The 13,571-nt window shown below is 47.3% G+C and overlaps 1 protein-coding gene across 1 annotated transcript in view; it reads left to right on the top strand.

Annotated features, from left to right (window-relative positions):
* LOC116988586 (mitogen-activated protein kinase kinase kinase 5-like) overlaps positions 1-13,571 on the top strand; it is a 130,001-nt gene that overhangs the window by 15,031 nt on the left and 101,399 nt on the right. Inside the window, exons 2-5 of the mRNA XM_033045440.1 lie at positions 6,681-6,820; positions 7,832-7,855; positions 8,817-9,004; positions 11,122-11,290. Coding sequence (XP_032901331.1) covers positions 6,681-6,820; positions 7,832-7,855; positions 8,817-9,004; positions 11,122-11,290 — 521 coding nt within the window. The remainder of the gene's footprint in view (positions 1-6,680; positions 6,821-7,831; positions 7,856-8,816; positions 9,005-11,121; positions 11,291-13,571) is intronic.

Consider the following 13,571-nt stretch of genomic DNA (forward strand, 5'->3'; position numbering starts at 1 on the left):
AGGAGAATGGGAATCTCAGAAAGTGGGAGGCCGCATATCGGCATGGTGATCGATGTGACTTTAACAGAGCTTCATGGAATCAGGAGCTGTGCATATAACAGGCTTTCACACAGCACAGGCAGACACACAGAGGAGACCTGGTGGATTCCTCACCAACTCACAAAGTACACGGTTTGAATACCCTTCAATCCAAACATAACCGCAGGGATTAAATGCAATCTCAATAGTTACAATTCCAGTTTACTTACATATTCGGGTGTGGACAAATGTTCCAAAGAATTCTTCCTTTACCATGGGAACGCATTCTGACAAAACCAACTCTGAATATTCAAAGGCACAAACATAGAAACATAGAAAATAGGTGCAGAAATAGTCCATTCAGCCCTTCGAGCCAGCACCACCATGCCATGTGATCATGGCTGATCATCTAAAATCAGTACCCCATTTCGGCTTTTTCTACATATCCCTTGATCCCCTTAGCCCTAAGAACTAAATCTAACTCTCTCTTGAAAACATCCAGTGAAATGGCCTCCACTGCCTTCTGTGGCAGAGAATTCCACAGATTCACAACTTTCTGGGTGAAAAGGTTTTTCCTTGTATCAATCCTAAATGGGCTACCCCTTATTCTTAAACTGTGACCCCTGGTTCTGGACTCCCCCAACATTGTTTTTTTAAATTCCTGCATCTACCCTGTCCAATCCTCTAAGAAATGTATATGTTTCTATAAGATATCCTCTCATCCTTCTAAATTCCAACGAATATAAGCCCAGTCGACCCATTCTTTCATCATATGTCAGTCCCGCCATGCTGGGAATTAACCTGGTGAACCTACACTGCACTCCCTCAACAGCAATAATGGCCTTCCTCAAATTAGGAGACCAAAATTGCACACGATACTCCAGGTGCGGTCTCACTAGGGCCCTGTACAACTACAGTAAGACCTCCTTGCTCCTACACTCAAATCCTCTCACCATGAAGGAAAACTTCTTCACTGCCTGCTGTACCTGCATGACATCTTTCAGTAACTGATGTACTAGCACACCCAGGTCTTGTTGCACCTCCCCTTCTCCTAATCTGACACCATTCAGATAATAATCTGCCTTCCTGTACTTGCCACCAAAGTGGATAACCTCACATTTATCCACATTGTACTGCATCTGCCATGCATCTGCCCACTCACCCAACCTATCCAAATCACCCTGCAGCCTCATAGCATCCCCATCGCAGCTCACACTGCCACCCAGCTTTGTGTTATCCATAAACTTGGAGATGTTACATTTAATTCCCTCGTCTAAATCGTTAATATATATTGTAAGAAACAATGGTCCCAGCACCGAGCCTTGCGGCACCCCACTAGTCACTGCAGGCCATTCTGAAAAGGACCCGTTAATTCCTACTCTTTGCTTCCTGTCTGCCAACCAGTTTTCTATCCATGTCAATACCCTACCCCCCAATATCATGTCCTCTAATTTTGCACACTAATCTCTTGTGTGGGACCTTGTCAAAGACTTTTTGAAAGCCCAGATACACCACATCCACTGGCTCTCCCTTATCCATTCTACTTATTACATCCTCAAAAAATTCCAAAAGATTAATCAGGCATGAATTCCCCATTCATAAATCCATGCTGACTTTGACCGATTCCGTCACTGCTTTCCAAATGTGCTGCTGTAACATCTTTAATAATTGACCAGTATCTTCCTCACTACAGATGTACGGCTAAATCACACTATCCGTGAATACAATGCATCTGGAACAGCAACTATAGAGTTGCTACATTATCTTGCAACTTCCAAATCTGAAAAGTCCGATCCTGACCCAAGGTTCTGCACAATTTCTTATATTCTCACGCTAAGGCCCGGTGCCCTAGTGGCACTGGCTTGATGAAATAGTGGTCGGCCTGGCCCAGTGTGATGCTGTCAACGCCTTCCGCCACCGCCCCGTGCAACCACGCTCGATCCGACCACTCACCCGGCTGCTGGAGGTCCTCCCGCATCCGCATCCGCCTACAGTGACAAATGGATGCAACAGTCTCACTTCTGATAGAGCTCTTAAAGATAGCGGAGTCAAGGGATATGGGGAGAAGGCAGGAACGGGGTACTCATTGTGGATGATCAGCCATGATCACAGTGAATGAAGGGCCGAATGGCCTACTCCTACACCTATTGTCTATAGTTTATTGTCTATCGTTTCCTGGTTCAGTATCTACACTTGCTTCATCCTTCTATTGTCTAATGCCTGGAATTTCACTTGTTGTCTCACAGTATTAATGAACGTCATGTTATTTAACGGATTATCTTCATGCATGTATCAGTTGAGATGTTGTTACAGTATGTTAGTTTCCAAAGCTCCTGCTGTAAGCTGTAACTCTGCTCCCTCCATAGAGAGCCATGTTAGTTCCTGCAAGTGTCCTTGCCATTAACATTGGGAAGCAGTTTGACGGCTGGTTTGTGCTTGTATTAATGGCTACTGCATTTTATATATTTACACCCTCCAACTATGTTTGCTACTCCCTAACAGTAGCTGGAGAATGAAAAAAACCATGCAGAAACTGTGGGATGGAGGAAATGCTGTCAGGTCAGTTAGTGATAGTGGAGAGAGAAAGGTTTACAGATGGAGCATCTGCAGCAGAAGTGACTAGATCTATTGCACAGAAAGTGAATTACTGCTGTTTCTGCTACTGGAGGAACATCTCATATTCCACTTGGACAGCTTACAACCCAACTATATGAACATTGAATTCTCGCATTTTAAGTAAGCCCCCCCCCCCCATTTTCCTCCCCCGCTTTTTCCTGTCCCTCCCTCCCAATGGTTTGCGTTCACATGACTCATTCCCGCCTCCCTCCTTTCTCCGCCCCATCCGCGTTCCCCTACCCCTGTATACCCCTCTGCCTTTATCCCCTCTTCTCTCCTTATCTGGCACCGTTTTGTCTTTTCATCTTTAACTTTTGTCCACCCATATGCCAATCAAATCCCCCCCCTCACCTGTATCCAACGATTGCTTGCCAGTCTTTGTCCTGCCCCCTCCTCTATTTTCCAGCCCTCTCCCCCATACTACAATCAGTTAGAAGAAATATTGTCTGTGCATTCCCTTCACAGATGCTGCCTGACTTGCTGACTTATTCCAGCACTTTGTGTCTTACTCAAATAGTTGATTTCAGATTTTCTGGATTGGTTCACATTTACTGCTTAACCATAAGTTCATAAATGCTAGGAGCAGAATTAGGCCATTCGGCCCATCAAGTCTTCTCCACCATTCAATCATGGCTGATCCCTCTTAACCTCATTCTCCTGCCTTCTCCCCATAAACCCTGACACGTGTATTAATCAAGAATCTATCTATATATGCCTTACAAATATCCATTGACTTGGCCTCCACAGCGTAATGCACTAATGAATTCTGCAGATTCACCACCCTCTGACTAAAGAAATTCCTCCTCATCCCCTTCCTGAAGGAACGTCATTTAATTCTGAGGCTTTAACCTCCAGTCCTAGACTCTCCCACTAGTGGAAACATCCCCTCCACATCCACTATATCCAGGCCTTTCACTATTCGGTTTGTTTCAATGAGGTCCCCCCCATCCTTCTAAACTCCATGAGTAGAGGCCCAGTGGCATCAAATGCTCGTCGCAAACTGATGAGCAATCTTCAACCAGAACTTGTTCTTCAGAGATGCTGCCTGATACACTGAATGTTTCAGTCATTTTCTGTTTTATTTCAGATTTCCAACCTCTGCTGTTTTTTAGTTTGATCTGTATGCAATCAACAAATCATTTCCTACTGCGCAGCCAGCTGGCAATAACTGAATGGATAACTAGCTGGGATTTTTGTCTGAGTCTCCTTCAAAGTTGATTAATGACATAATTCATTCCAAAGTTGCATTCCTCCTGGTTGTTATTAAATACTGTGGTTCGAATAATTTTGTATCACTAACTACAGAGTTTTAAATGGCAACATTTCAGATGCAAGATTTGAACTTGTGAAGATAGAACAGTACAGTACAAGAACAGGCCTTTGGCCCACAATATCCATGTCGAAAATGATGCATTGTATGCACATGGTCAATATCTCTCCATTCCCTGAATATCCATGTGCTTATCTAAAAGCCTCTTAAATGCCGCTATGATACCTGCCTCTACCACCATATTACAGGCACCCACCACCAAGTAAAATACTTGACCTGCAAACCTCCATTAAATGTTGTCCTTCTCACTATGGTAGACAAAAGTGCTGGAGAAACTCAGCAGGTGTAGCAGCATCTATGGAGCAAAGGAAATAGGCAACGTTTCGGGCCGAAACGTTGCCTATTTCCTTCGCACCATAGATGCTGCTGCACCCACTGAGTTTCTCCAGCACTTTTGTCTACCTTCGATTTTCCAGCATCTGCAGTTCCTTCTTAAACACTAAGTCCTTCTCACTATGTTTGTCAGTTCGACTGCAAGCTGTGTCCTCCAGTCTTTGACATTTCCACCCTGGGGATAAAGATTCTGACTGTCTACCCTGTCTGTGCCTCTCACAATTTTATATTCCTCTATCAGGTTTTATTCCTTGTTATTTTCCTCATTTCCCCAATAAATGTTAGTTAAATGTAATAATTAACATCCCATTTGAGAAATGATTCCAACATATTGTACTATTTCATATGTAAAAACAAAATTACATTTTACAAAACAGCTTCTGATTCCTCAACATGTTAGCACCAATTACAAATTCACCAACTCCTTTGGTCTGGGAGCTTTGCATCCAATGGCTTAGTTTTCAGATGAGATTGTTTTTTGAAGTGCGTAAGCTAGTAGAACTTGAAACACACTGGTTTGAATGGACTTGCCAGCAAATTGGACTTGTTTTAAAGACTAAAGGGCCTGTCCCACGAGCATGCGACTCCATGCGGTCCCACTTCGATCGCCGGAGCCATATGGAGTTGTGCGGAGCTGGTCCCGACATCGCACGGGGCTCCGTAAAACTGACCGTGTTCACAAATTCCACGCGGCAACGGCCTGCCGGCCCGCAGCCGCCTCGATGCCCTACGCACCGCCTCGATGGGCGTGCGAAGCGTCTCAACGCCGTACGCAGCATCTTGACGCCGTATGTCACTTTATTCCTTTGGTTTGCTCTTTATCTCTCTACGCCAGGGAATGAGACTAATTGGGCAAACTTCTGGGAGCATTCGACTATGATTTTACACAAGGTGAAGAATGTGGCAGAAATGAACTTTTAATGAATTGTTGGGTTTATCAATTAATACTTCAATTAATTCATTAACAATTCATTTTCATTCTCACTTTATGTCACAAGGCAGAGTCCAGGCTTGTGAAGACTGCACAACATTAACCATAACCACTGTGTTTAAGAAGGAACTGAAAATTGAAGGTACACAAAAATGCTGGAGAAACTCAGCGGGTGCAGCAGCATCTATGGAGCAAAGGAAATTCCTTCGCTCCATAGATGCTGCTGCACCCGCTGAGTTTCTCCAGCATTTTTGTCTACCTATTAACTATAACCAACCATGATCTATTCTGGACTTTAATTTGGTTACACTGTAGATTTTGTTTTTTTCACTATTATGGTCTGGTTACCCAGTATTACTGATTATGAATTTACTGTGTTATTTATTAGTGTGTTAGACTGAACCTTTATTTCCCAGGGTGGAAATGTCAAAGACTAGAGTGCACAGCTTTAAGGTGAGAGGGGCCAAGTTTAAAGGAGATATGCCATGCAAGTTTTCTTTTTGCACAGATGCTGATTGGAGCCTGGAACACACTGCCAGGGCTGGTACTGGGGGCAGATACAATAGTGGTTTAAGAGGCTTTTAGGCAGGCACATGGATGTGCAGGGAAGGGTGGGATATAGATCACATGCAGACAGAGGAGATTAGTTTAACTTGGCGTCATGCTTGACACGGACATTGAAGGGCCTGTTCTTGTGCTGTACAGTTCTATGTTCTACATCAATGGGCCTGTAAAGGGCCTGTCCCACGTTCCCGAGTTATTCACGAACTCTCCTGAGTTATTCACGAATTCTCCCGAGTTTTCAAACTCGCAGAATGTTCGTAAGGAGTCCGTAGGAGTCCGTGGATACATCGTAGCGGCTCGTTAAGCCAGCCATAGGTACTCGGGGCATCAAGTAAGTCGGGACGTTTATTCCAGCCTGATGAAAAATGTCCACGAGTAAAAAAAATAGCCCCGAGTACCTACGGCTGGCATAACGAGCCGCTACGATATATACAAAAACCATTTTTCACACAGAGAGTGGTGAATCTCTGGAATTCTCTGCCACAGAAGGTAGTTGAGGCCAGTTCATTGGCTATATTTAAGAGGGAGTTAGATGTGGCCCTTGTGGCTAAAGGGATCAGGGGGTATGGAGAGAAGGCAGGTACGGGATACTGAGTTGGATGATCAGCCATGATCATATTGAATGGGCCGAAGGGCCGAATGGCCTCCTCCTGCACCTATTTTCTATGTTTCTATGTTTCTATCCACGGACTCCTACGGACTCGTTACGAACATTCTGCGAGTTTGAGAACTCGGGAGAATCCGTGAATAACTCGGGAAACTGGGACAGGCCCTTTAGGCAGCAGCAAATAAGAATTTGATTGTTCTGTTGCTGGTACACATGGCATTTAAACATCCCCTTGCCTGGTGATTTGTGGGGCCCTCCATTAACAGTGCTGCTGTTTACAGATGTTGCAGTGGTGGAGTTGACCGACCCGTGCTACCACTCGTCACTCTTCTATCACCTTGGTGTCCGGGAGAGCTTCAGCATGACGAACAATGTGATCCTATGCAGCAACAGCAACATAACCACGCTGCAGTCACTGCAGGTAAGGAAGCCCGCAACCAGGTACCCGCAACAAGCTGGGAGACCCCCACACCCTGCCTCAGCACTGCCTTCTAGCTTCAGCCTGATCTGGGTGTCTCTGTAATCCCGGTGAAGTGTCTGACACCCTGAAACATCGACTCTGTTTCCCACCGATGCAGCCGCCAGTGTTTCTGGCATTTTCTATTTTTATTTGATTCTCTATGTTCCATCCCTGTGGGCAAGGGACCCGTGGGAAAGAATGGCATTGCAGTCCGTCGGGTTACTGGAGCACTTGGTGTCCTTTTGCAATGTTCTTCATTGGATGAGGTCCCCCCCTGTGCTGTGGGAATAATTCTTACTGACAAATAAATGAAGAGCCTCATAATCCAGCGAGTGAACGACACATCAAACTACCTCCCTTACCCGGTGAGGATTCTTACATGCTGATCATAGAACATAGAACAGTACAGCACAAGAACAGGCCCTTCGGCCCACAATGTCTGTGCCGAACATGATGCCAAGACCATCTCTGATCTGCCTGCACATAATCTGTGTCCCTCTATTCCCGACATAGACCTATCCAAAAGTCTCTTAAACGCCACTATCGTATCTGCCTCAACCACCAACCCCAGCAGTGTGTTCCAGGCACCCACCACCCTCTGTGCAAAAGAAGTTGCACCAAACATCACTTTTAAACATTGTCCCTCTCATTTAAAAGCTATGCCCTCCAGTACTTGACCTTTCCATCTTGGGTGGGTGGAAAGGTTCTGACTGTCTACCCTATCTATGCCTCTCAGTTGTATATACTTCTATCAGGTCCCGCCTCAAATTCTAACATTCTGGAGAAAGCAATCCAGATTTGTCTAACCTTTCCTTTAAGATAATACAGTCTAATCAAGGCAGCATTCTGGTAACAGATATTGTTTCCCCCCTGATATGAATGAGTAACTAACTCAGATTCCCTTCCACAATTTGTGCTTTGTAAATATGTCCAGATTGATATTTTACTGATTGTTTTCTGTTTTGTTTACAGGATATCGTTTGCCAGAAAAATATGGTACGTTTGCTTGACAACTATTAAAGATGAGTATGTGTGCAGGTTGCAACAATTCACGCTCACAAATTCACAAGTTACTCTGTAAGTTTCAATGAGCGTTAGCTGATGAATTAATGTTCGGTGGATTACACTCTGATGATGGAATTAAATCCAATGTGAGCCGCACTTGGTAATTCTGAATGGCCACTTCACCAAACTTGATTGAGAGTTTTTGTTGGAGCAATCCTGTCGTTGCTCTGGATTGGGGAACGGAGTGTGCGATTCACTCTTCATCAAATGTGCTGCAACTGCTCTGGAAGTGAAACGGAGGCCGTGTTAAATCCACCGGAGTAGACAAGGTGCTGGAGGAACTCAGCGGGTCAGGCAGCGTCTCTGGAGAACATCCATGTGTGACGTACTCTTCTTCAGACTGATTGAAGAAAGGTCCTAAACATCACCTATTCATGTTCCCCAGAGATGCTGTCCGACCCGCTGAATTACTTTTGTCCTTATGTGTGTTGATCAGCATCTACAGTTCCATGTTTCTACTTAAATCTACCAAAGCTGTGTAGAACTATTGACTATCATCAGCAGAACAAGAGCTTCGATCTATGTCTAAATCAGGTCCTGTTGATGGCTGTGTTCTATATAACACTGTTGTCTCCAAGTATAGTTTTCTGACAGGGCAGTTTGGAATGTCTTTCGTTGGATGTTGTCACGGATGGTGTTGTAATTGTTAGAGCCTCACTCCCTCCCTCCCTCCTTCCCTCTCTCCCTCCCTCCCTCCCTCCCTCCCTCCCTCCCTCCCTCCCTCCCTCCCTCCCTCCCTCCCTCCCTCCCTCCCTCCCTCCCTCCCTCCCTCCTCTCCTCCCCCCCCCTCTCTCTCCCCCCCTCTCTCTCCCCCCCTCTCTCTCCCCCCCCTCTCTCTCCCCCCCCTCTCTCTCCCCCCTCCCCTCTCCCTCTGCCCCTCTCTCCCTTCCAGGACTCTAGTGGAAACTACACCTTCATCCCGTACATTGTGACACCGAGCGGGAAGCTCTTCTGCTGTGAAGCCAGCATGATGAAGGGTCTGACGGAAATGTTCCAGCCACACTTCAACCTGGAGACTCTGCTGGTGCCCTTGATAGATCACCTCACAAAATTACTGGAGGAGACCCAGATTAATTCTTGGTGAGATACTCGCTCCTGTGGGGAATAACTTTGAAGGAGAGAGTAAATGGATTAAGAAGCAAGACCCCCAAAGGCTGTAATTTCTGGAGTTCCCCCTGGAGGATAGTGCAGTTATAGTGCTTGGCTGTCGAGAAGGTGCTGGAGGGGGGTTAGATTTCTGACATTTGCACAGGCTGGTAAGGCTACACGTTGGCAGAGTCATGTACCACTGGGAAGGTCACTTGTACTGAGGGGAGGTTTAAACTAATTTGACTGGAGAAGCTAACTTTGGAAAGGCGGAAATAGGTACAAAAAGAATTAGGAGACATAAATAAAAGACACAAAGTGCTGAGTAACTCAGTGGGTCGAGCAACATCTCTGGAGGACATGGATAGGCGACATTTCAAGTCGAGGCTTCTTCAGACCCTATTGATGTCCTCTAGAGATGCTGCCTGACTCGTTGAGTTACTCCAGCACTATGTGCCTTTTTTTTTGTAAACCAGCATCTGCAGTTTCTTGTGTCTAGTAGAAATAGATATCCATGGAGCATAGATCCATGGATCTTCACTTGATTCTGGAATGGTTCCAATATTTTTGAAAACCTCAAGTGTTGCATTTTTGCGCAAGGAAATATGGGAACAGGGAGCAGGGAACCCGGCTGGTTAACCTCATGCTTGCTGTTGGAGACATTTACAAAATGATACAATTATGCAGATGGTTTTAGTAAGTGCTTGACCAGTTTATAGGAGTTCTTTGAGGATGTAACAAGCAGGGTCGATTAAAGGAGAACTCATAAATGTATTTGAAATGATAGTGGCATTTAAGAGTGTTTTGATAGACTCATGGATACGAAGGGAATAGTGGGATATGGATCGTGTGCAAGCAGAGGAGATTAGTTTAACTTGGCATCATGTTTGGCACGGACATTGTGGGCCAATGTGTGTTGAACATTGTGTGTTCGGAAGCTGTACTGTTCTATGTTCATTATGTTTCTGTTAGCATCTGCCTGTTCAGCTGCTCAAACTCATCCATCCGAGCCCAGGTAACTAAACGGTGATAGGAAGATCCGGAGGGCCACACATGTGAAGATTTGTCCAAATTGGCCAATACTTGTTGGACAACAGAGGGCATGTAAAAACACATAAAACAGAGGCCAACATTCCATCTGCCGTCCCAGCTGTGACGTTTCCTTGCGGCAGTATTCGGGCAGTGTTATCGGACAACGCTGACTTGCCCGAGCATCAACCCAACTGAGCTCCCCAAAACACTGCAAAACCCCTGGGATAGTGGAAAGCCCTCAAAGTAAAGGCAGAAGCGCTTGGGACATTTAAAGCCTAACCACTGGCCAGATGTTGTCAAACCGGAGAAACCATTGAAGGATTAGTACAGCTCCATTGACAAAAGGACGAGGATGTGAGGAATCATCAGAGCGGCAGCATTGGAATTGGTTGTGTTTGCTGGCGATTATTGAGGAAGATTACGGAGAGTCGGTTTGTCAAAGAGGACTCTCCCGAACTTCTACAGGTGCACAGTAGAGAGCATACTGACTGGCTGCATCGTGGCCTGGGACGGTAACCTGAGTGTCCAGGAGTGGAAAAGGCTGCAAAAAGATGTGACCACTGCCCAGTCCATCATCAGCTCTGACCTCCCTGCCATCGAGGGCATCTATTGCAGGCACTGCCTCAAAAAGGCTGCCAGCATCATCAAGGACCCATACCATCCTGGCCACACACTCATCTCCTCGTTGCCATCAGGTAGAAGGTACAGGAGCCTGAAATCTGCAACATCCAGGTTCAGGAATAGGTACTTCCCCACAGCCATCAGATTATTAAACTCAACTTCAAACAAACTATGAACTATAACACTATTGCACTTTATCTGTGTGTGTGTGTGTGTGTGTGTGTGTGTGTGTGTGTGTGTGTGTGTGTGTGTGTGTGTGTGTGTGTGTGTGTGTGTGTGTGTGTGTGTGTGTGTGTGTGTGTGTATTCTATGGTATATGGTCACACTGATCTGATCTGTATTTATGCCTACAATATTCCGTCGTGCTGCTGAAAGCAAGCATTCCATTGTCCTATCTGGGACACAACTCCTTTGACTTGACTCTTGAAAGACCATTCCTTTCTCTTTTCCTTCTGCAGTGAGTATTTTCGGGAAACCATTCGGAATGACATTCGCAAAGCGAGGGAGATGTACAACGGGCAGGAGCTGCGGGAAGCACTAGCACGGATCCAGCAGCGCCTCGACAGCGTTGAGCTTCTGAGTGCGGACATTGTGGTGAACCTGCTGCTGTCCTACCGAGACGTACAGGTGTGTGACTTACCGGGACAAACTGCGAACACCACAGGCTCATGGCTCTAATAATGCCCCTGTCCCACTTAGGAAACCTGAACGGAAACCTCTGGAGACTTTGCGCCCCACCCAAGGTTTCCGTGTGGTTCCCGGAGGTTTCCGGAGGTTTTTGTCAGTCTCCCTACCTGCTTCCACTACCTGCAACCTCTGACAACCACCTGCAACCTCCGGGAACCGCACGGAAACCTTGGGTGGGGCGCAAAGTCTCCAGAGGTTTCCGTTCAGGTTTCCTAAGTTGGACAGGGGCATAAAAACACTGGAGGGGGTCAAAGGCCAGAGATGAACAAAACAAAATGTGTGTGACAAAAGGATTGAATAGTTGCGAATTGTGAAGCCAGAGAATGTAAGGGGTAGAGGGGAGGAAGGGGAGAAATAGGTGTGAGTCCAGGTGTGGGGGGGGGGGGAGAGGGGAGCAACTATGGGGGGGGGGGGGAGGGGAGCAACTATGGGGGGGTGGGGGAGAGGGGAGCAACTATGGGGGGGGAGGGGAGAGGGGAGCAACTATGGGGGGGGGGGGAGGGGAGCAACTATGGGGGGGGGAGGGGAGAGGGGAGCAACTATGGGGGGGGGGGAGAGGGGAGCAACTATGGGGGGGGAGGGGAGAGGGGAGCAACGATGGGGGGGGAGGGGAGAGGGAGCAACTATGGGGGGGGGGAGGGAGAGGGGGAGCAACTATGGGGGGGAGGGGAGAGGGGAGCAACTATGGGGGGGAGGGGAGAGGGGAGCAACTATGGGGGGGGGAGGGGAGAGGGGAGCAACTATGGGGGGGAGGGGAGAGGGGAGCAACTATGGGGGGGGGAGGGGGAGGCTTTAGAGATGACCTAAAATTGGAGAATTCAGTCTGAAGAAGGGTTTCGGCCCAAAATGTTGCCTATTTACTTCGCTCAATAGATGCTGCCTCATCTGCTGAGTTCCTCCAGCATTTTTGTCTACCTTCGATTTTACAGCATCTGCAGTTCCTTCTTAAACACTCAGTGATCAAACTGTTGGGTCTCCATTCTGCATATTGGTGTGGGTTTGCAATAGATGTTCCAAGGAATGGTGCAAAGCTCCCTTAGCACAGCAATGCCCCAACCCCCACACCCCACCCCACCCCAGCACGTTAATCGTCTGATGGATGCGAGCTAAATATTCAGAAAAGGAGGATCAGCAAACACAGCATGTTCTTTGCCTGTTTGTGTTTTAACTGCTAAACCAGACCTACAGACTGGATAATGCAGTCTGATAACAAACATAGCCCATTCCACCTGAGAATTAATTCCCCAGATGTCAATGTACTTTTGAATTACCTGTGTAATCAATGCATTGCTGCTGCCTGCCTTACCGGGGACATTTACGCCTGTCGACTCCAGCAGTAACTGGAGCTTCCAAGGTCAAGTTCCTCTCTGGGGAACGTGAAACAGGATTTAATTTGCCAAACCTGTTTGGACCCAGGGAGTGCTAGACGTGGTATAACATTAAAGCAAGACTCTGGTCAATGCTCTCAGACATTGTTGGAAAGGAAGAATTGGCTCCTCCCTGTTGTTTGGCCTCACAGGACAAACTCAAACAAATTATCTGGTTGTTATTACATTGTGGTGCTTGAGAGTTGTAAATGCAGCTGCTGAATTTACAAAAATGACTGCACCTTAAAAAGTGAGTAATTCACTATGAAATTTCTACCCCTCTCTCTTTTACCCCCCCTATCTTCCCCCTCCCCCTCTCTCTAACTCTCTCCCCCCTCCTTTCTTCCCCCCTCTCTCTTCCCCCCCTCTCTCTTCCCCCCTCCCTCTCTTCCCCCCTCCTCTCTCTTCCCCCCCTCCTCTCTCTTCCCCCCCTCCTCTCTCTTTCCCCCCTCCTCTCTCTTTCCCCCCTCCTCTCTCTTCCCCCACCCTCTCCTCTCTCTTCCCCCCCTCCTCTCTCTTCCCCCCCCTCTCTCTCTTCCCCCTCCTCTCTCTTCCCCCCCCTCTCTCTTCCCCCCCTCCTCTCTCTTCCCCCCTCCTTTCTCTTCCCCCACCTCTCTCTCTCTTCCCCCCCCTCCTCTCTCTTCCCCCTCCTCTCTCTTCCCCCTCCTCTCTCTTCCCCCTCCTCTCTCTTCCCCCTCCTCTCTCTTCCCTCTCCCTTCCCCCTCCCTCTCTCTTCCCCTCCCTCTCTCCCCCCCCCTCTCTCTCTTCCCCCCCTCCTCTCTCTCCCCCCCTCTTCTCTCTTTCTCCCCCCTCTCTCACCCCCCTCCCTCTCTTCCCCCTCCTCTCTCTTCTCT

This window comes from Amblyraja radiata, chromosome 27 (genome assembly GCF_010909765.2).
Source record: "Amblyraja radiata isolate CabotCenter1 chromosome 27, sAmbRad1.1.pri, whole genome shotgun sequence".
Classification (NCBI taxonomy): Eukaryota; Metazoa; Chordata; class Chondrichthyes; order Rajiformes; family Rajidae; genus Amblyraja; species Amblyraja radiata.